General features: G+C 45.9%; 1 protein-coding gene across 2 annotated transcripts in view; it reads right to left on the bottom strand.

The window, feature by feature from the left end:
• EGFR (epidermal growth factor receptor) overlaps positions 1-23484 on the bottom strand; it is a 203342-nt gene that overhangs the window by 25954 nt on the left and 153904 nt on the right. Inside the window, exons 7-19 of one of the 2 annotated variants that reach the window (XM_045788530.2) lie at positions 22645-22786; positions 20986-21102; positions 17332-17458; positions 17164-17237; positions 16205-16295; positions 13832-14031; positions 12713-12845; positions 10677-10767; positions 9128-9285; positions 6678-6716; positions 4305-4446; positions 3396-3518; positions 2615-2713 (exon numbers count right to left, since the gene is read on the bottom strand). In XM_045788530.2, coding sequence (XP_045644486.1) covers positions 2615-2713; positions 3396-3518; positions 4305-4446; positions 6678-6716; positions 9128-9285; positions 10677-10767; positions 12713-12845; positions 13832-14031; positions 16205-16295; positions 17164-17237; positions 17332-17458; positions 20986-21102; positions 22645-22786 — 1536 coding nt within the window. The remainder of the gene's footprint in view (positions 1-2614; positions 2714-3395; positions 3519-4304; positions 4447-6677; positions 6717-9127; positions 9286-10676; positions 10768-12712; positions 12846-13831; positions 14032-16204; positions 16296-17163; positions 17238-17331; positions 17459-20985; positions 21103-22644; positions 22787-23484) is intronic. The other variant, XM_045788531.2, reaches the window with a different exon arrangement.

The following is a 23484-nucleotide window of genomic DNA, read 5'->3' as shown; positions in this document are numbered from 1 at the left end:
TCCCGTTAACTAAGCCACAGGCAGCAGCTCCACTAGAGGCTGCAGTGTGGGCGTGCTGGTCCTCAGTGCCTCCTCCCCGAGGGGGAGTCCAAGAGCCTCAAGTACTGGGTGAGTGGAAGCATTTCAAAGGACACATGCAGCCCCGTGGGCTGTCCTGTCCCAGATTTCATTTGCTCCTCAGCTCACTGTTGAAACTGGCCTTGGACGTGATGTGATGGGCGCAGGGCGCTATACGCCACTGATGAATTACTGAACACCGCATCTGAAACGAATGATGTACTATATGTGGGCTAACTGAATTTAAATAAAAAAAAACCCAAAAACTGGCCTTGGGATCACTGGCATTTGCTTCCTAAATTTAGCAGACTGTCCCTGGTCCTCCTTTCCTTCAGGGGCTCCCCATTGCCCAGGCATCACCCTGCACCCATGGGACTGCTGAGTTCTGGGCAGACTGAGCTTCAGGAAAAAGCAAAGGACAAGGCCACCAGTTTGTCACCCAGGACTTGTGACAGCGGTGATGTTTGATATGAGAGAAGACAAGAGTCAAGCAGAAACCAGAGTCAATGTCAGGAATAAAATAATGGAGGGAGAAAAGGAGCAGTTCCCACTGTGGTCCGGTATACAAGAAAGTAAAAGAGAAGATTGTAAGAGTTCTTATGGCAGGGAGACACTTTTTTCTTCTTTTGCTTTTTCTTTTTATCGTATCTACATACACAATGGATGTATCCACAGGCGGTGAAGGAGGCCAGCGAAACACACTACGGTAATCACCGTGTAAGCCACACCATCTTGATTGACACATCAAGCTTACACCATGCTATATGCCAATTATATCCCAGGAACACGGGGGGAAACTCAAAAACAAAACAAAAAATAAAAAACTTCTCCAAAAATGCAGGCAGAAGAGAGCAGGAGAGACGCAGAACAAGAGGGAAACAGGGACTCGCTTTTTAGACTTTCCAGTATTGATCTTCCACCCCTCCTCTACCCCACAAAAGCGGACTTCCCCCAGTTTTAGGAGGCCGGGAGGTCCTTTGCCCTGAAAACTACTTTCCTCCCAAAGCAGAGCTATTGTCTTCAAAAGCACCCTTACTCTGCGTTGTAAATATTGCGAAATTCACACTTCTACATCATTTTGTGAGATTAGAATGTCTTCAATGAGAAGAATGAATTAAGGAAGCAAATTCTGCAAAAAAAAAAAAAGATTTTCTTTTTAACAGTATAGGTGAAGGACCTTTAGGTTCTAGGTGAAGAGACGTCACAAACATATATCTTGTGGTTATGCTGCGATAAGTTGACGTAATGTTAATAGGAGTTCACATTAACTTGTAAGCCATTAAAAGGAAAGATAATTTTGCTCGACAAGTATATCTTCAATGTGTGCGATTTGCTATTTCATTTTATTAATACATCATCTTTCATGGAGAAGTGTGCCAGGGTGGGAATCTCCCCATAATGATAAAGGAGGAAAGCCTGTGGGAGGAATCTGAAGTCCAGAGTGGGAAGTTCATTGTGTCTAAACACAGTGTTTTTTTAAAAGGCCCATGTTTGCTTTGCTTGGTATATATTCTGTGGGTTAGAAGCAAGAGTGGGGAATATTACATTTGGCTTTTGTCCTTCCCAACTGTACATAACTAAATTCTCTAGATTTTTGAGGCAGCTGTTTTTTTATTGTTTTGTTTTCTTTGACTCTGTTTCCCTAACCTCCCGCTAAGCCTCTCTCCCTTCTCTTTCTCTGGCTCTGCCTTGGGATGACAGCAAAAGTTTGCATCGACCCACAGCAATCAGAGGCCAGTGGTGTTAACAACAAGCCCCCATTTGTCCACTGGACCTTCCTGAGCATCCCTTGAAGTGGGTTCTGCCACACCCCATGGTGGCCCCTCTTTCAGCCAACCTCTGTTGAAGAGGGTGTAGCCCCCTTATTGGCCAGGGGAGATCCAGAGAAGGTGCAGAAAGTTCAGTGGAACTGAAGGTAAAGACACAAAGATAATCTTGTGGAACATTCCAAAGACTTACTCCATAAACTAACAAAGGACACTGGAAACAACATGTAAATTATTTGGGGGGAAAGTACATAAGATGGGCAACAGTTTATAGAGTTTATAGAGTACCCTACTGCAATCCTAGGCACCTTTAAAAAGGGCATTTCAAAGATAACTTGGTGGAGCAAAACGGACATGAGTTTCAGAGGCAGAAATAGCGATGGGCCGGAATCCTATGCCGACCACGTAAACGTGCGTAGGCTCTCAATGCCGGCGAAGCATGCTGAGCGTTGACACCCGTCCCACAGGCTGGTCGGGAGAGCTCACTGTGACAGTGTGTGCAAAGCAATCAGCCCTGAGACTGGCCCTTGGTGGACATCCAACGGGTGTGAGTTTCTATCCTCTTGGGAGAGACAGAGAGTAGAATGGAAGATGCGCCTTTTCTCCAGAGGAGAAGCCCTGAGAGGGAATTATACCAACTATAGCCAGAAAGAAAAAAGACACGAAATGTGAACGTTTAGAATGTGGTGATGAAAAAAAGTCTAAAACAGGGCAATGTGCTGCTAGACCCCAGAAAATGTGGCTTCCGATGTCCAGGCCTGTGGACACTAGAGAACAAAGGAGAAACTTACATCAAGAATTTCCTTGTTGGCTTTTGGAGATGTGGCTTCTCTTAATTCCTTGATGGCCACGGGAATTTTAACCTTCTCGCCTTCTGGGATCCAGAGTCCCTGTGACGAGGAGGGAGAGAAGACATTAGCAGGCACTTGTCATACTATGCAATATGCATATTATGCAATATGCTGACTCGTGAGATAGATGGACATTACCAATGACACCGTCCCAAAGGGCGAGGGACCTTGAGCACAGCTCTGCGCTCCAAGGCCACCAGTGCCAGGAGCCATGACATCTCAGCAGCTCTTCTACTATCACGGTCTATGAATCAGAGTCGTCAGATAAAAAACCCGAAGCCTGTGCCAATTATAAAACCAGTGTGGATCATTTTGTCCAGAATCCTGAGATATCGGGTGTTGGCCTAACTGAAATCAGCCCTTTTGTAATAGGATCCAGAAAAATGAATTGAGAGGAGCTGTTTTGACCTGGGCTTTGTCTGGAAGCTGTCACAGTGATGGGCAGCCCTCGTTCAGACTCTGTCTCTGCCACCCAACCTTTGCGAAGTCAATGGTGTCGTCTGTGACAACTTTGATGCCTGTGTAGGGGTCCCTGAGGACCACTTATTTGTTGCCATGATTATAAAAGATTTCCTCTTGATAGCTCGGGGAAGACACTGGAATCTCCCAACCCGTGAGCAACACCAAGAGTAGATGAGGCTGATAAACAGAAGACAGACCAGGACTCTGGATTTGCCCACCAACCCGTGTCCCCATTAGTCTTGGTGTCTGGTGGCCTCACCTTGTACACCGTGCCGAATGCTCCAGAGCCCAGCACCTTGATCTTTTTGAATTCTGTTTCCTTTAAGATCCTCAAGAGAGCTTGGTTGGGAGCTTCTCCGCTGGGTGTAAGAGGCTCAACAAGCTGTGAGAGACAAGGAAGAAGGTCCACGTGGAGGCGCCTCACACAAAGAACCCTCCCTGCTTACTTGAAAGAAGAAACGCACACCTTCTCAAAGAACCTCATGGAAGGTATGTTGACAAAGGGACTCCCTGGTACAGGTGTCCTTGAACAGAACAGCTCCATTTCAACAAATGAGAGTTCGCTTTCCAGTCAATTAGCTGGATTGAGAGAATTTTGGTGAGGAAGATTTTTACAGGGTCGGTCGTTTTGGTGGCGTGTTGGGCCCCCTAAAACACAAATGCCTCCATGCTCTGAGCTGCTGGGTGTCTCTCCTCCCAGGGACTCTGGCTTCTGACACCCTGCTGGACACAGGAAGCCGGCTGAGGACCCACTCAAGTGAGCCACAAACACAGCTCGAAAAGCAACAGCACTGTATAGACGATGGGATTTTCCAAAGTAACGTCTCAACCGTGTGCCTTCACAGGAACCAGCAGACTCCTACTCGCAAGCCCTTCTGCATACACGCACGCTCTGTGTTACACAGGACTGTGTTACACATGGCTTTGTACCCAGCTGTGAGACTCCTCTCACTCCGGAGCTGTACCAAATCGTTTCTAATGGGACATTCAGAGATTCTTCCTGTTTTTTCCACCATAAGAAATAAAATGCAGTCCTACAAATACGTATTTAAGATACACAATCTGGAATGCCAAGACTTGGCAGGGGAACCCCTGTTCCTGTCTGGGGTGCTGGGGCAGGGGCACTGGGGGGGGCACTGGGGGGTGTGCTGGGCCGGCACCCGCTTACCTCTCTTTCCTGCAGCAGTCTACGAAGCGTGCGCTTCCGGACGATGTGCCGCCGGCGCAAGAACAGGCCCACCCCAAGGGCCACCACCACCACCAGGAGGAGGCCGCCCACGATCCCGGTGGCAATGGATGGGATCTTGGGCCTGGAACGAGAGGGAGACATGGGAAAGTGAGGTTTGCTGACAGATTTCGTTACGTTGGCATTTTATTATTTTCTGCATTTTTTGATACCTTGACATCATTTAACATTATCTCAGAAAGTAGATACCACATGGCTTCTAAAGAGAGGAGAGAATGCAAAGAGTTTCTAGGGTAGTGTTTCTACTTTCTTGAGCATAAGAAGATCCTCCCTCCCAGCTTTTTTTACATTTTTTTAAATTGTGGTATCATCTGGACATCCCCATATAACAATTTTATTTTATTTTATTTTATTTTTAAAAGATTTTATTTATTCATTTGAGAGACAAACAGCCAGTGAGAGAGGGAACACAAGCAGGGGGAGTGGGAGAGGGAGAAGCAGGCTCCCAGCAGAGGAGCCTGATGTGGGGCTCAATCCCAGGACTCCGGGATCATGCCCTGAGCCGAAGACAGACGCTTAACAACTGAGCCACCCAGGTGCCCGACAATTTTATTTTAATCTGTTAAGAAACCACACAATTCAAAACATAACTCAGACTTCGATAATGCTTTTCATATGAATTTGCATTTTTCCCCAGAGTATCTCCATACATTCGAAGCCTGGAACGCCACACGCATACAACATGCACTGTCTCCTGGCTTGCCTGGGCGAAGGGACCCTCTCCATAATGTTAAGCCTCTTAGAAGGGTCCTGGCTTTCAAGATGGGACCACAGCCCTGTGGAATGCTTTATGAATAAGCTTGGGGGAGGTTATAAAGTGGTAGGATTTCGACATAAAAAACATCATTGTCATAAATGAGTGATGTCACTGTGTAACAGCTAACCACTCTACTGCCCTCCTTCTTCCCGCTGAGGTTGTGCTTGATTTCAGGGACAGCAAAAACTCAAAACGAAGGTTCTGGAGTTCACTGGGGGAAAAAAACCATCTGAATTCCTGGATTCTGCATTTAGAATCTTAATAAAATTATTATTCTATTCCATTTGAGCTTCTGGCAAACTTCATATTTTCAGGAAGAAATGTTAAAGCATATCAAAGATTGATTAGTATCATGAGCACATAAATACCCCAACATTCTTACAAATTTCTTGTAAGTGGGTCAAAGGTGCTGTGTGACAATATTTACAACACTTTCTCCTTAGTGAGAGAAAAGTTGTCTCCTGCATTATGCCATCTCCCCAATTAATGCAGTTTGCATTGATGAGTTTTTACTATATTGAAAGGAACACTAGAACGATAAAGAACACTTTATTACAGAGTATGTGCTCCATGGGGAGCTGTAGTAAGGGTAAGTGAATAAAAAGAAGAAAAAGTAAAAAGAGTCAATATAACACAGAACAGTCATTGACTGTTTCAAGGTGGGGCTCTGATGGGAAACCTCATTACAAAGGTACTGATTGAAGTGTGAAGATAGGACAAATTTTGCTGATGTAGGCTCAGCAAAGACGAAGGGATGAAAGGAAGTCTTTATCTCTGAGAAACTGCCTTACTCGTCTTTCACGTTTCACTTGATAGTAGGTGGGATTTATTATCATGGCTAATTCTGGGGCAGAAGAGTCAGCCGACATGGAGGGCAGGTTGTTGAAGAAGGGCTTGTGTAGACCTTACTAGAAATGGAAGAGGTGCCTTGTGCATGATTTCAATTCCTTGCTAGACATTGTTAATTGATAATACCACACTCTTTCCTGATGAGTCTGACCAGGAATTCCCAATTCTGCCTTTCTTAGTGCAGCATTTCAAGTAATGATGGCGAATTAATCAGCATGGAAATGCTAAAGGAAGTCATTATTTGGAAATGGTTAGTCAGGGGAGAAAATCCCCCCAAGCTGGAGCTCTGTCATCAAACCTGAAGCTCTGAGATGGGACCCACTGGGTCAGCAAGGATGAAAAGAAGAGAAGCTAGTAGAAGGCTCCAACAAAACTCGTGTAACCAAAGACGGCGGAGACAGGCTCCGTGTAAAGAGAGGCACTAGGCATGGAGTTCTAGCGCCACACAGAGCAGGTCCCAGTGCTCACACCCTGCCTCCCCCCAGCCCACCGAAGCACACCAACAAGGTAGGCAGGGGAGCGGGGGTGCAATCGGCAGGGTGGTCTGTGCTGGGGGTGCTATGCTGGCCCTGTCCGCAGGGGAGAGCCTGTCAATGTACAGGGCTATCAGAAATGCGGGAAAGTATCTCTGCCCATAGGGTGTTGGGTCATTTCTGAGAAGGTCCAGTGGACATGACTATAACACGTACCCGTTTGTCGCACAGCCTTCAAGACCTGGCCCAGCACAGCTGTAGGAATTGAGAGAAAGACACACATTTTAATCATTCTACTTCTTCAGTAGTTTGAGATGTTTTTTTCCTAGATTTTATTTGCTTATTTGAGAGAGAGCTTGGAGAGAGAGAGAGCGCGCGCATGAGCGGGAGGGGGGGCGCGGTGGGCAGAGGGAGAGGGAGAAGCACATGGGGCTCCATCCCAGGACTCTGGGGTCATGACGCGAGCCTAAGGCAGATGCTTACCTGACTGAGCCACCCAGGTGCCCCTTATAGAGTTTTTATTAAGTCCTAAGGCAACATGTTTAAATTACTCTCCAATCATGAAAATCGCATGAGTCCCAATTTTGTGGCACTGGTTGATCATTTATTTACATTGCATTTATTCATTTGTTCATTCTCTCAGCAAGGATTTTTGAGTGTGTACTCTGTGACAGGGACAGTTCTAGCATCGAGCAAAGTGGACAGTTTCTGCCTTTGTTACTGAAAAGCTTTCAAGAGCATCTGTGATACAGTACAGCTGTCTCATATCTGGCTCCAGGACGTCAGTACGGGCCGGAGCGTAGAGGGCCCAGGACTAGAGCCATACTGATTAAGGAGCAGGTGGGGAGGAACTGAGGAGTGAGACAAGTCTCAGCAGCAGGGAAATGGCAGTGATGATTTCAGACCCAGAAAGCCAGGAGCAAGGGGGGAGCTGGCTTCATCCCCTCCCCCATGACCGAAATGTGTTGCATACACCACAGACAGCACTGGTCTTCAATGACTCCTGAGCAGCTGGGTTCCCATTCTAGTGGGGGAGGCCACCATCCCTTCTTTTGATTACAGGATGATGTAAAAAGGCAGAATACCCTGGCTTTGAAGAACAGCAGCATTTGCCAATACAAACACCAGTAGGAAAGCAAAATATTCTCATTAAACGGAAAAGACAACTCATGCTGTTGTGCATGGATGGACCTACAGAGCATGATGCTGAGTCAGGCAGGACAAGTACCGTAAGATTTCATCTATATATAGGATCTAAGAAAACAAAACCAATGAACAAACAAATGACAGAAATAGACTCATAATACAGAGAACAAACCAGTGGTTAGCAGAGGGAAGGAGTGGGGATGCACGGAACGGGTGAAGGAGTGAAGAGGTACACGCTTCCAGTGGTAAAATAAATAAGTCACGGGGATAAGGAGCACAGCATAGAAAATAGAGTCAATAATGGAATAATTCTGTACAGGGACAGGTGGTGACCACACTTTTCATGGTGAGCACCGCATAACATCTGGTATTGTCGAATCATACCTAAGACGAATATCACATTGTGTGTCAGCTAGACTTCAATTTAAAAAAGGAGGTGGGGGGGCGCGTGGGTGGCTCAGTTGTTAAGCATCTGCCTTCGGCTCAGGGCGTGATCCTGGGATCAAGCCCCACATCAGGCTCCTCCGCTGGGAGCCTGCTTCTTCCTCTCCCACTCCCCCTGCCTGTGTTCCCTCTCTCGCTGGCTGTCTCTCTCTGTCACATAAATAAATAAAATCTTAAAAAAAAAAAAAAAAGAAAAAGGAGGTGGGGGCCTGGGAAAGGATGAAGAACTACACTTCAAATCTGTGAACAGGGTGGGGGCGCCTTTGAGCACCCCATTTTCTATCTCAGTCAAGGGCTGGGATCTGTACACTTCCATCAGAGGGGAGGGTCTGCTCCCCCATTTCCACGGTGTCCTGCTCCTTTCCCCCCAGTGCCTTTGGGCCTTCCTTCCTACATCTCTCTCTCTCTCTCTCTCTCTCTCTCACACACACACACACACACACACACACACACACACACACACACACACAGAGGCTGTTTCAGGCCATGGGACGCACAGGAGGCCTCACTATTTCACACTCTATAATCTCCTAGGAGAACCAAAAATCAAAGACGAAAGGCATCACTAATGAATGACCACTGATGAACTCACACCCCGCTCGAAATCTCTTTGCTCCCTCGCTTTTTCTCCCCCACAGTGCCTGGCGGTCCCCAAAAGGCAACACTATGCACAGTGAGTGTAAACTGAAGTCATAAATTCTGGGACCACCGGCGGGGTTTAGCAGCCTCTGAAGGTGCTGCAGGACAACTGTGGGGGGTTCCTGGGCGGGGAGGCTACCTGAGCAGCTCAGACGGAAGGAAAGCCACTCACGTCTGAAGAGGGGACTGACAAGGACAGTGACAGGCCAGGTGCCGGGAGAGAGTGGGATCGAGTCGCGAAATGAAGAGGCCCTTGGGAAGACTGATCTGCAGAAATGGTGGCTGAACATGAAGTAAAAGGTCATCTCACAGTAGCATCTAATTTCATCAGAACAGTGATTCCCGGTCCTCCACCTGACTCCTTCTTTTTGGCTTACATATAATTAGAACAGGAGACGTCTTGTCCCGCGTCTTCAGCAGACAGAACTTCCACTCACCCGTAGGTACAGTTGGAATGGCACAGGTGGCACACGCGATTGGCATCCGCGAACTTCCAGACCAGGGTGTTGTTCTCGCCCATGATGCCAGCCGGGCAGGTCTTGACGCAGTGAGGGCCATCGATGTAGTGAGCACACTTGACGCAGCTGTCCGGTCCCTGCACCAAGACGGAGAAAGACCTTCACACACGTTTCCTTCTCTTTCAAAATGGAAGTAACTTGTTACTTAAATACTTTTTGTGAAAACAGTCAAATGGTAATAGAAGTTCTTCACGCAGGAAAACAAGCTTGTCTGGGATTGCCGTCGCTTGATAGGACTGTTAACAGCTTACTACAAAGTCTTCCCAACTTTAAAGGCATCTAATATAAAACTATACCAAATCCTTCCTTACATTTTACTTAACAGATTATGGGCATCCTTCTCTGTCAAAACAATCTAATTAGCCTATGAGTAAATTTACATCTTTATTGCTCAGATGGACTTTCTTGCATAACACCTTTGAACTTACAGGAAAGCTCTGTGGAAAGCCAGCCTTGCTGAGGCAAATCTGAAAAGCCTACGAGCATGTTTCTCTAGGGACAAGGCAGGTGCACAGTGAACCGTGCACTGTGCTGACTCTGCCACACTCAGAGTGTCCTTCAACAACTCAGAACTGAAGGCGCTGGGACTGCTCTGGTTGTATCCACACACTTCACAGAGGGACTGAAGTAAAACTGGTCGGGAGGGGTGTGCCTGTTGGTGAAGTTCCCTGATGTCTCCGTTCTGTCCAAACACTGAGTGTTCTCAGCACCAGAATGAGACGACTAAGTTGGGGTCACCAACTGACTTATTTCAATGATGAAAATTCACCCTAACACCAGATGAACTTGTAGACCGATGGTTTACTTTGTAACCTGCCACGCTGGCAGCCTCTACCTCAAAACACAGCCTTCTGCCCAATTCAGACAGAACTTCTGAAAAACGTTTTCAATGAGTCAATTTAGGTATGGCTGTGGAAGCTCAAATGCACACAGAAGTCCTTATAAATAATACTGAGAATGAACTATAATTAGGACATTGGTGTGAGGGGGACCTGAATTCTCACTTAAACTCTTTAAAATATCAGGTAGATAGAAAAATGAATTTTGAAAAGTTCTGCTAGGTGTTTCTTTAAAAATGCTTTGAATAATTGTGCACTAATGCTAAATAAGAATTTGATGATGTCTGATTGAAATGAGGAAGCAATGATGACAGATGTCCGGAATAGTGAGAACTGGCTGACCGTGGACCCGGTCTCCCCCAGGCCTCCTTTTGGTGACAGAGTAGAATGTTATTAAACTTGTTAGGGGTGTTGGACTGAAGATGCGTGCTTCCCAGGGTGGGTTGTGTGATTACGTCCATTCGACCACAGCCTCTTTGATGCAGCTGTGAGGTCGCAAGGCCGCTTGTCTGGGCTTGGATGGCTGCCTTTGGTGGCTATAGAGTGATGTTGGCTCATCGTGGGGTTCTGCTGCAGGGAAGCCTTCTTCCTAGGACATATGAGTGAATCACATCAAATGTACTCCTCACCCGTCCTGTGCAGGTTACATTCATGGCTTGGGGCAGGCATTCCGGATGGCACTGTATGCACTCGGAATTCTCCACAAACTCCCTTGGCTCCCTGAGAGAAGAAAGGAAACTGATCAGTACCGTCTCGAGCGATCGTGCTTCAAAAGGCTGGGTGGTTACAACCGTCTGAGTTAATCTGTCTGAAATTTCAGGGGACACAAATCCCCTTTCTCAGAAATGCAAAAAAATTTTAGGTCAACATGTAACAGTTGGGAATCTAGGACTATACTGTAATGTCATAAACTGATTGTATTAACTGAATCCTTGGTCATCGTCTCCCTGAACAAATACAAAATTTCATTTATCATCCAAACATCTTCCCTGCATTTTTCTACAAGGCACAGTTTTTGTCTATTAGGCAAACAGGCCAATGAATGAAAAAAGTAATAGTCCTTAAGAGGTGACCTCTCCCCCAATACCAGATTCGTGGATATTTAAATTAAGCTGGAAAGAAATAATTAACTGAAGATTAATGCACAGGAAAAGGAAGGAGAGATGTTAAAACATACTCAATGGTTATTAATAAAACCAGCAAGTATCGAACACAGGTGTGAAGAATTTTGCTTGTAAGAGTTCTGCTATTCCTCGAAGATGTCTAGGTCAACGTTAAGCAAGAAGACGATGTTTGATTGAAAAGACAGAACAGTTGTGACAGCTATTAAGGCTGAAAGCTGCCTGGTAATTAACTACAGGTCTTCACTCCAGTGAACAAGGAGTGTTTACACCCCACAACATGTTCCATAAGCCCTCCCTTACGTCGTCAATTAAACCAAATACGCCCAACTGTTTTTTTCCTTCCCTTCTCTGAGTTAAACGCCTGTGGGAGAAGTGCTGCCAGACACCAGCGTCCTTAACAGAAACTACCACCAACAGGGTTATTTTAATCCCTTCTCTCTCTCTTTTTTTAAAGATTTTATTTATTTATTTGCGAGAGCATGAGTGGGGGAGGGGCAGAGGGAGAAGCAGACTCCTGATGACCAGGGAGCCTGATGTGGGGCTCGATTCTAGGACCCTGAGATCATGGCCTGAGCTGGAGGCAGACGCTCAAGCGACTGAGCCCCCCCCAGGTGCCCCAATTCCTTCTCTCTTTAAAAGATGTGGAAACCATGAGACTCATGTCTCTTTGCAGCAGGAAGGATCGCACTAATATTTCTTACTTGTTGAAACAACACTGTCAATGATACAAAGTACTCTGTTAGGTTATTATCTGCTAACGGGTTCCTACAGAATTGTACTTGGTCTTCTGATCCCGCTCCTGCATATTTCTGGACCCGGGCTGTGGTCCAAGCCTGAGAGTGAAACAAGAAGGAAGGTTTCCTATAGCCACCTATAAGTCCTATGGCTCCTTCTCTCTCACAGAATTTCCCCTTTTCTTTAAATTAAAAAAAAAAAAAAAAAAAAAAAAAAAAAAAAAAAAGGCTTGCCTCTCTCTTTCAATTTTCCTTTCGTATTGATTTATTTTTAGTCATTATTTGAGCACATTCAAAGCTTTATGTCAATATCAACATTCCCAGAGAATCAACAGACTATACTTTCTATTGATTGCAAATAAATTCAACAATGGTTATATGGTTGTTTACTTCTTTGTCCATGGTTACATTTAAATTTATATGCACGGTTCAATATTTCTTGAACATAAAGCAAAAATTAACCGGGAAATGTAATTTATAGTAATCTATTTTGACATACCAGGGACAGTGTATTGCAAAGAAAAGTCTAAATGACTGTGGTCTTGGCCCCATGAACCACTTAGGACTTTTCCATTTATCTTGGGAACTCTGTGTGGCTTAGAAAAATATCACAGATTTCCAAAACAGAGACTCAATAAATTGGTGGACTGGATTAAGTAATGAATAGGGTTTGTTCATTTCCTTTTCTGATTAACAGTTGTCAACAAATAAACAAAAACGCAATAGGATCAATGTGAATAACTGTAAACCGATAAAAAAACTGGCCTTATCTTTTATCAAAACAAAGGGGTTAAAAAATAACCTTACCCCTGCAGAACATTGCACTTCTCCACACATTCCTTGCCCCGGCTGACGTTGCGGCAGGACACGCAGTCTTTCGGCTCTGGGCCCCAGCAGCCCTCGGATGAACATAATGGATGGCAGACGTGGCCTATGGCCTCTGAGGAGACAGAGCGAGCCCCAGGGGTCAGCTACAGCACAGTGACTAGAGGGCTAAGTGAGACGGCACCTGCAAACGAGGGGCTGGGTTCTCTGTGACCCTGAGCTGCAGGGACGTGTGGTGGCAGGGGAGGGACTAGAAGAAGCAGTGACATCAGATTGGCCTCCAGAGGCCAACTGCAAGTTCGTTTTCCCCACTGGGAGTCAAGCGTTCCCGGACGGGCCCTGGGTAGCCTTCTGCTGATGAAGGTCACAGCTGATGGAAACACAGGGGTTTGTGGTTCCTTGCCACGTGCTGGGCACCATGCCAAGAGTTTTACATATAAAATTTCATTTCAATTTCTCACTAGCAGTGAGAGTCACTGAAGAAGCCCAAGCCTAAAGAAACTAAGTAAACCGATCAAGGTCTAGAAGCTAGGAAGGCTAGAGTCGGGGCGTGAACTCAGATCTTCTCCCAGTGACCAGGCAGCGTGCATGCCTCAGCTTCAAAAGCTACCCGTGACTCCACAATCAGACTAGGCAATGTCGTGTGAAATTCTATCTGGATTTGTGCACGAGCGTGTGCATATGTGTGCATGTGTATGCTTGCATGTGTGTGCTTGCATGTGCGTGCATGCATATGTGTGCATGTGTGTGCATACGTGTGCGCGTGTGCATGCGTGTGTGTTGCTAGCTGTAGTCATCAGAGGCTGAAGTGAGCAGGGAGAAACCTACAGCTAAAAGGTAAAATAATTAATACAAAATTTAGTTCTGTAAATTACAAATAATCGATAGCTAAAACCTCAGGGCAAATTCATCCTGTGAAATGTGAATGATCTGGAAATGATTCCAAGGAACTTCACACAATAACTTCACAATTAGGAATATATAGTTTTCTTTTAATCTCCTTCAGGAATGAAAAATGTAATTGAAATGTTTGGGAATATTCTAAATTAAATTAAACGACCCAAGTGACCACCTCCACAATCAGCCAGAGTGATTACTCACTGCAGCCTTTTTCATCTTTGTTGTTTATGATTTTGGTTTTCTGACTTGAAGTCCCAAATAGTTTTTTCCAGTTTATTGTATTTGCATAACACAATTTTTGGTTTCCTGAGATGATCACGTCTCCATCACTTATCTCCTTGAGGGAGCGTAATCCCAAGGATGTTATGTCCAGGCCGACGACCGCAAGAGAAAACTGACCACTACAGTGGAGAAGAAACATAACATTGTGAGAAATTATGAAAAAATTATATCACTAAAAACTTTATTTTTATTTTCTGGACCACCTTATGCTTACTACAAACTGCCTCCCAGTGATTATAAGTCATATTGTAGAAAGTCTTTATTGCAACTTTTGAAAATTACAAGAGATCTTTCTTAAAGCTCCTCCTGGGAAAAGCTAGTTCCTTGTTCATTTAGTATTTTTAACTCCAGTGGCATACAGGGGGCTGAATAAATGTTAATGTCGTTACTATATTTACTGCTTTTTTTTTTTTTTTTTTTTGGCCTGGGAATTGAAAGCATGTTCTAACTTCTCAAATATCCAAATATACTTCAAAAAAATTACAGGTTAATTTTTTCCATCCACCCACTCATTCATCTATCCATCCATCCACTCACCCCTTTATCCATGCACTTGTCCATCTACTTATCTGTGCATGCATGCATCCTTCCACCTCTCGTTCACCCATCCATTCCTCCCACTCATCCACCTATCCTTCCATCCACTGATGCACTGATCCATTTACCCATCCATCCAATTACTAAACAAACATTTGAACCACCCAGCTCTGTGCTAGAACTCTGTAAGGCTATCAATAGCTACCAACAGTGACTGGATGAAAGTAATTCACACTGAAGGGAGGGAAGTCCTGAACCACCAGAAGAGCAGGAAGGCAAGAATGCAGCCGATAGGTGCTGAGGACCAGGAGCTTCTGCTGGAGCAGAAACCTGGAAGCGGGAAGGCTTGGGGAGGCATCTGGGGAGGATAGGAAAGGCCAGAGCACAGAAGACCTTGGACACCCTGAGCCTGGCTGTTGTCTGCAAATAATGGAAACCACAGGAAAGAGATCTGTGTTTCAGGAAGTTCACTGGACACCAGGACAGGGAAGGGACCAGCTGAGATAGAGCCACATGAGGAGACATCAGGCGTGAGATGACAGAAGTTTGATGTGGAGATTCCTCCTCCCCTTGTTTCTCTTTGTCTCCTGACCCTGTCCTCCTCCCTTCCCACAACCTGGCTCCTGAGGAAAGCAAGCAGCCCTGTGTAGGAGACCTGCAGCACTAGTGTTTAGAAATTCTCTCTCAACCTGTGCCCACAGAAGCCCAGACACGGGATGACGCTGGAGTCACCTGCTCTGGTGAGCCACACCTGCAGCCAGTGGGTCTGTACCACCAGACTCCTCATTAAATGTGAAAAGTAAAAAAAGTAATCCTACTTCTGTTTAAATTCCTAAAACTAAGCCAAGGGGTACGTGCCAGTCACCCAAGAAAATTGATCTAAATCTCTTATCTCTGCATGAGTTTTGGGCAAAAGAAGTATTTTTGAGAACTCAGAACAACAGGATTTTCCTGGGAAGCAATGTTCACTGTGTGGTTAGTATCAGGGGTGCACAGCCAAGATGGTTTTTAAAAAGTAATATATATTTCATGTGTACTTATTCCGTTTTCTTTAATATTGAATGATATCAGGTAGTTGTTTTAGGGGTCAATTAATAGGTAACATTTCTCCGCATCAGACCATTTCTAAGGCAGGTTTGCCAAAGAGATTCTCATACTCTTCCCCATCACAAAACTCATTATTACTCTTACTATATTAAAGATGCTTACATGTGAGTATTTCGCTGTCAGAGTTGGAGAAGTGGAAATCCTGAACAAAATATTTAATGTTAAAAAGTCTCTGAGCTCCCTCTGATATGACGGACATGTCATCTCAGTGCTCTTCTTGCCAAAAATACACAACCTCAATCGAATCATGAGAAGACATCAGCCACCCTACAGAGCGCTTGACCAGTGCTTTCTAAAATTGTCAAGGCTCTAGACGGTAAGAGTAGACGCAGGGACTGCTGTAGATTGGAAGGGACTGAGAAGACAGAACAGCCAGGTGCAACATGGTGTTCACAGGCAAAGTGCTGACGTCGGAGTGATGTCTGGTGCTGGAGTCAGTACTGCACCAATGTTAATTTCTTCATTTCGTACTCGTACCACGTGTAGGTGAGAGGTTAACAGTGGTGGGAGCTGGCTGGAGGATACCTGACAGCTCTCTGGAGCATCTTCGTAACAGCTGTCTAAGTCTACTTTCAAACTCTTCATTGGGTCTTATTTTGAAAATAGATAAACAAATAATGTACCAGGCTCTGGGTAGGGTCAACTTACTGTTGCTTTGTTCTTCCACGTATGATTTCTAGGTTCTCGAAAGCATGGAGGTCAGTCCTGTTTTCGGGCCAGGCCTGAATCAGCAAAAACCCTAGAAAGGCAAAAGAGAGGCTCCGACACCCACCACTTAGAAATGTCTTTTTTGAGACATTTTAGGATTCTCAAGAGACTTTAATATGAGCAGGAGAGGTGAAGATTTGATTTAATTCTTTTTGTTATCTTCACTGAGTATATACCCATGTGTAGATAGAAGCCAAGGCACAATTGTACAGCGAGCATCTGCCTCTCCTATAGAATTCCCATCCCTCGCTGCATCTCTCCCGCCAGTCATCTCCCCCTGACAGGCCATCCCGTGGTGCCACGGCCCTGACAGCCAGGCTGGGGTCCGTATCTGAGGACCCATCCTGCTTCTGCTCCTGATGGCAGCTGCCATGTCTGAGCTGTTATCACACAAAGGAGATTCACATATTTTCCTTACTTAATTCCAATCCTCAAAACAGTCTTGTTATTTAGGTCTAATTACTCCCTTTTTAGGGATGAAGGCAGGGGAGCTCTGATGGCAGGCATTGGACAAATGCCTGCTGGTGGCCGGGCAGGGACGTGAGGTGCAGTCTGTGGGCTTGAGAGCCTGTGTTGTTCCCTCAGCGTTCTACCCCTCTTTTCCCTCCACCCTCAAAAGTCACTGTGTCGTCAGGACGGCCGGCCAGGGCAGAGGAGACGAGGGTTAGACATGTTCACACAACATCAGGAATGACTCAAGTCTTTGATTAAAGTGTTCACCCCTCACACGCAGGGGAAACTGTGATCATGAAAACCATCAAAGAAGTCATTAGTCATTAATGGTAGAAGTTCAGAAGAAATGTTTTATGACGCTGAGAGAGAAGAAAATGCAGCTACCAGTTCTCTCTCTAAAACACCCATTTCTGTTCATGTTCATGGGATACATTAGCTGCACACACCTGTTATTTCCTTTACAGTTTTTAGAATATCCAGTTCCTTTGGATCCAGAGGTAGAGTACGTGTGAAGGAGTCACTGAAACAAGTAACGAAATGATTATTAACAATGTCACCAGTGAACAAAGTGGATTTTGTGTTTCTCTGCACCAGTAACTTGATCTGTTACTCACCCTCTAAATGCTACCGGCAGGATATGAAGATCTCCACTGATTGAGGTGCAATTTTTGAAGTGTTTAATATTTGTAGCATTAATGGAAAGTGTGTCTTTAAATTCACCAATTCCTATTCCATTACAAACTGTAGAGATAAGGGAGATGTTTATTCCATTCACATATGTTGAAGTCAGAATAGCTAGGGTTTCACAGGCAGAGGAGAGTGGGACGGGAATTGTAGCCCTGAGACCATCACTGCCATGCCGTCGTTCATTCATTCAACGTTAATGGAGGCCTGCTGGGTACCAGTAACTACGGCGGGGTTTGGGGTTACGGTGGCCGGAGAAGACGATGGCGTCCTCATGGCTGTTGCCGCCCTCACTGGACTTGCACTCTCCTTGTGATTTCCCACTTGGACTTAGCCTAACTGTTAACCATCCTTCCTTGGCAGTGGGATCACCTGCTGACGCCAGGGCCGCCTCTGCCCGGCTCCCGTCAGTGCGTTCCCCTGACTAAAACTTGACAGCTTTCGATTGTCCTCACTTGGTAGCAGCTCTGTTGTCTATTTTAAAGAAATGGTGTACATAGATTGTTTTTATTAAAAAGAGTTAGAGGTGTTCATTTGAGAATCATGAAAAGTAGAATAAAGGGACCAAAATGACCAGAGTTTCCACTATAGGATATTTTGAGAAGTGTTCCTTCCAGCTACCCTCCGTGGTTAGGTCACACCAGATATGTTTTTTTTTTTTTTTTTTTTTTTTACTTATTCTGCTGTGAACATTCCTCATATTATTAAAACTATTCACGAACATGATTTTTAATGGCTGTGTTATATTACGTCAGAGGGAATACTGTAATAACTTTTATCAGATAAACTGCTTTTCTTCCCCTGTGCTTACTTGAACCAAATGCTTTGATCTGTGTCCTATTGCTACATCAGTCTCAAATGGCCTTTTCCACACTCTGAGCCCCTTTATTAATTTATATCCACTCCTAAATTTCCATCTCAAATGCCATCTCCACTCTAAAGCCCATTTATCTGTTGTAATTCTCCCTCTAGAATTTGCAGAGCAATTTTGGTACCTATCTTCCAGACTTTATCTTGGCTTTGAAGTATAATCACTGAAAATCTCATTGCTCAGGATAAAGTCCTATCCTTTCCTCCCCCCGGGGTTCTAGGAGATGCAGTCAAGCCCCGCCCTTCCCCATCCCCCTGTGCTCTACTCCACTGGGAGTCCCTTGTTGCTTGCAAGGAAACCATCCATTGCTGACTCTGGTGGCCACGACTGTCCCACCAGCCCCTACGGGTCTCCAGGCTCCCGCTGTCGGCCAGTCCTGCTCTAAGGACTCCTGTGTTCAATGGCTCATTCAACCTTCCTGTGCTGCCTCTAACACACTGTGGATTGTGCGACTCACAGCCAGGCTTCTTTAGGACTCACAAGGTCTGGCTGACAATGGAGAATGAGGTGGCCATATGAGGACTTGCCATTTAATTACAGGTCTGGCAGAGAATTACACGTGTTGAGAGAATGTTCATGCTCGCTGCCTCTCCTTGTGTGCAACAGTGATGGTGGGGTTACTTTAATTCCTAAATTCAGAGATCAATTATATTCACCCCTAGATATTCCTGGCACCTCCTTCCTTACCCAGTGGTACAGCCCTAAACCCAAAGGGACCTGAATCGGGGACGTATAGAAAAATAGGGAATAATAATTACAGGAGAATCAAACCATTTGTTGAACACAAAATTAACAAAATAAAACCAAAACCGTCTCTGATTCCATCAGCCCACGTGAGGAGCTGACAGTTATCCCCTCCTTCTCTTAGTTCCCCCCGTGCCAGGTACCATCCCACATTCTCATTTTCCTCCTCCCATGTGTGCTCTGCCAGACAGTTTCCTGAAGCCAAAGGACACTCCTCCATCAGGGCACTGACCCGCCTGCCCCACAGGAGTTAGAAGACAGGAAGACACGGACTTGGCTGATGAGCTCACGGGTCTGGCTTGGGCCCAAGACTGCATGAACTTCAAATTGTGACTGCCATTCTTAGCTGTTGAAACTTGGGCAAGTCATTTAGATTCTCTGTTATTCAGTGTCCTCATCTGTAGAATGGGCATCATAATAACACAGATCGCCCAGTGGCGTTGGGAGGATTCAATGACATGGAGCAGGGAGGCTGAGTCAGCCCCGTGGAGAACACACGTGAAATGTGCATGGGAGCAAAAAGGGTAGCAATCAGTTTCAACTGAAAAGACAGACAGCTTCACAGGGATGGTGCACCCCAAGTGGACACGCGGGGTACGCAGCTCTGCACTCAGATGTCACGAACACAGCAGAACAGTGCAACAGTGTAAATGGCCACATAACGGCAGAGCCATTGAGAAACTGCGGAACAGCCCCGGAGGGAGCCTCCGTACCCCAGAATGAAGACGATTCATATGAACTTCTCTGGAGAGATTTCCAGGATGTGTTAAGGTTCAGAAGCAAGTACAAAGAATGCAGATAGCACTTTTGAGTGGAAGCCATGACTAGGACATGGGATGTGCCAAACGGACACAGGGGCCATCTGGAGAGGCTCCTACTGGCCACATGTGGGACAACTTCAGTACCCGAATGAACGACAGGAATGGATCAGAAAAAACTGAATAAACAAGGATTCCATGACCTTACATAGGAGCTAAATTTTTTTAAAAATGCCAACTAATAAATGGGATGATAGAAATAGAAAATCACTACTTTATACCCACCAAGAAATCTCCTCTAATTTGTCACCATCAGTAATGAAATAACATGGCATCATCTGTCACCTGACTTGATGAGGGGAAGTAAACATGACCTATGCAGTGCTCCTGCCCCAAACTCCCAACCTGAGTGTGGCCATGAGGAAATACAGCCAATGAAGCCAACTGAGCGCCGTGGTGCGGAACACCTGGCCTAGACTCTTCACACCAGGTCATGGAAGAGAAGAAGAGCGAGTGGGGGCGGGGAGCTGAGACACGGTCGTCGATTAAAGAAGATAATGGGGGCAGGACATCTACACGACACCCGTGATCATTGACTGGGTTCTGCACAGAGAAGCAGCTAAAAATGATGTAAGTGGGACGGGAAGGAGAAGTCTGAATTAAACTGAACCCTAGAAAAGAGTACTCAGTGATGCTAAATAATTCTGAGCGTGGGCCTGTCATTACCCAGGAGAGTGTCCCTGTTTGTAAGAAAACATGCTGACAAATGTAGGGGGAAGCGTTAGAATATCTGTAACCGTCCTCCAATTCAGAAGAAACCTTCACCCGTGCACGCACACATCTACGTACGCACGCATTCAAATAAATATGGAGACAGCGAGAGCCACGTGGCAAAACATCAAAAAGTGGTGAATTTATGGGAAAGCCATATGGGTGCTCGCTGCACTACTCTCACAACATCTCTGGGTGTTTGGACATTTTTATAAAAAAGATAAAGTAAAAGGCTAACAGGTTGGAGTCAGTCGGCATTGAGGAGCCTGCAATAACAGGATATGATACGAAGGAAGAAGACATTTCTGAGCCTGAAGGAAGGGATGTGCTCAGACCTCCTCCAAGCATGAAGCTGAGGGGGCCTGCTGGACGTGGGGCGAATGAACCCCAGCTTCGCGACCCGACGGAAAGCCTGTCCCGACACCCTGCCGGCTTCCTACCTTTGCGGCAAGGCCCCTCACACTTTTTACATTTGCGGACGCCGTCTTCCTCCACCTCGTAGCTGTCGGAGCTGCAGGCACGGACACACGAACCGTGGTCTGTCACCACGTAGTTACCTGGAGAGGCAAGGAAGGAAGGTGGCGAAAGCAGCACCAGGTGTCTGGGCCTCACACAATTGTCTCAGGTGCTCCTCTGAAGGGGCTGATGGAAAGGGCCGATGATCCTCTGGTTCTGTTTGCTTTAGGACAAAGAACAAGAGGTTGCAAACAGAAAAGGAATCATGTTCAAGAGTGTTAATAGCTTATCAAACCGTGGTACGGACAGATGTACGTCATCACGGGCAGGAACCAGATGTGGCGGCAGAACGGGGGCCAGCTCACAAGTTCGGAACATGTCCCCAGCTCATTCTTCTGCCCGTTCTACCCGCAGGACCTGCAGCGAAGGCCTGAATACTTATTAGAAATAGGTGCCCCGGCACGAAGCCCCCTGTTCCCCCGAAGCTGCCACGTGGGAGGGTGCACGTGATTCTCGTGCCAGCGTGCTGGCTTCCGCGGTCCCGTCCGCCTGGCGACCTTGCTGGGCGGGGTGCTGGTACCACCGGCTGTTTCTGCATCGAGTCCGGCACAGCAGTCAGCTGCTGAGCCTCCCGTCACTTCGGAGTAATTTATTAGTGTCAATGTTAACACAGGTGTCAGGATGCTTCTGGAGCTCCAGGTGCTCCTGTTTTGACTTCCCCAAGTATGTCCTCAACATATGTACTGCACATTTGTACTTTTTCTTTCAGTAAATTGTCTGCTTTTGTTCCCAGGCTCTGTTTTCCTGTGGATTTTTAAACTCTACCTATTAAGCCCTCTCTCAAAGATTACACCTGGGTCGTAATTGTGGCGATTCTAAAAATTTTAGTAAGTTAGTTCCATACATTGGTATATTATTCTACTTAAGTGTTATTTTTTCCGTACAGATTTAAAAGTTTTCCTGTCCACAAATCTGGAAGGGCAAATCTCCCCCTCAGAGCTGTGCTTACCATTTTTTTTCTCTTAATCTCCCCTTCTAGAGCTCCTAAAGCTCGTTAATTAGACAACTCTACACTTTCTCTGTGAGGACATAATTCATATCATCATTTCTCTGAACATTATAGCCACCTATTGAATGCAAATACAAACAAGCAAACCCAGTCCGAAGCAATTAAAACAAAACCAAACAAGACGCAAAGAGACTCCTGTGAAGTTTCAGTTCCCTCCGGAGGCATAATTTTCACCGGAATTTTAACCGCTAAAGGACGCAGGTCTTCCGACATACTCTCTAATTTAGGTCTTTTCAATACCTGCTGGGCACAACAGCAAACAGTGCTAAGTGGCCCAAACAGACAACTGAATATTCTGGACTAATACAGCCGGACCTCGGTCCCAGGGTGTTTCCTGTCCTGGCCACCACGGACTCGAGAACAGACGCTGGTGAACAGAGCACCAACCATCACCCGTCCCCTATGGCAGCGGCCTGACCCCTCACCTGTGCACTCAGACAGGCCCACGGTCACCTGCCTGACAAACATACGGACCCAAAGACTCCGCACGACAAGGGACTCAGGGGACCTGGTAGGACACAAAGAGGAAACAGATGCCTGATCAAGGAAAGGGTTTTGCCTGTGATGAACTCACGGGGGCATTTCTTCACGCAGGTGGCACCAAAACTGTACTTCCCCTCGGGGTTGACATCCATCTGGTAGGTGGTGGGGTTGTACAGCATGAGGGGCGGGCAGGTGTCCTTGCACGTGGCTTCGTCCCGGAACTTGCGGCAGACCTGTCACAGAAGGGACGACACGCACTGGTCAAGCTGTGCACGGAGGCTCACGAAGGCTTCAGCCCTGGGCACAAAGCTCCGGCTACAGCTTGTAATGTCCAGGAACTTGATTAAAGCAAAAACAAAACAAAAACCCCCCAAAATAGCCAAGTACTTTCAAGAAAATTCAGAAAGACCTTAAAAGTATGATTTTTCTTATACTGTCCTAGCTGTGATAATTTATGGACTATGAAAATAAAAACCCACATCTTTATTAATTTGCAAAATGATGAAGGAGTTCACATACTGGAGTGGTCCCTATGGAGTGAAATTATTTCTAAACTCAACTTATTGGTTTTCCCTTACAAAGAACACTTGAGGATATGTTTTTTGTTTTTGTTTTTTTAAAGATTTTTTTATTTATTTATGTGACAGAGAGACAGCCAGCAAGAGAGGGAACATAGCAGGGGAGTGGGAGAGGAAGAAGCAGGCTCCCAGCAGAGGAGCCCGATGTGGGACTTGATCCCAGAACGCCGGGATCACGCCCTGAGCCGAAGGAACGCCGGAATCACGCCCTGAGCCGAAGGCAGACGCTTAACAACTGCGCTACCCAGGCGCCCCGAGGATATGTTTTTAAAATTCACTGCCAAACTGCAGAAAACCCTAAGGAAGACTACTGTGCCGGGGGGACCAGACCACATACTGTGGTGGCCCAAAGA

Source organism: Ursus americanus, chromosome 3 (assembly GCF_024610735.1).
Source record: "Ursus americanus isolate L20-20 chromosome 3, mUrsAme1.1.p, whole genome shotgun sequence".
NCBI classification, from domain to species: domain Eukaryota; kingdom Metazoa; phylum Chordata; class Mammalia; order Carnivora; family Ursidae; genus Ursus; species Ursus americanus.
The sequence above is the reverse complement of the archived record's forward strand: the minus strand, read 5'-3'. Positions and strand labels throughout refer to the sequence as shown.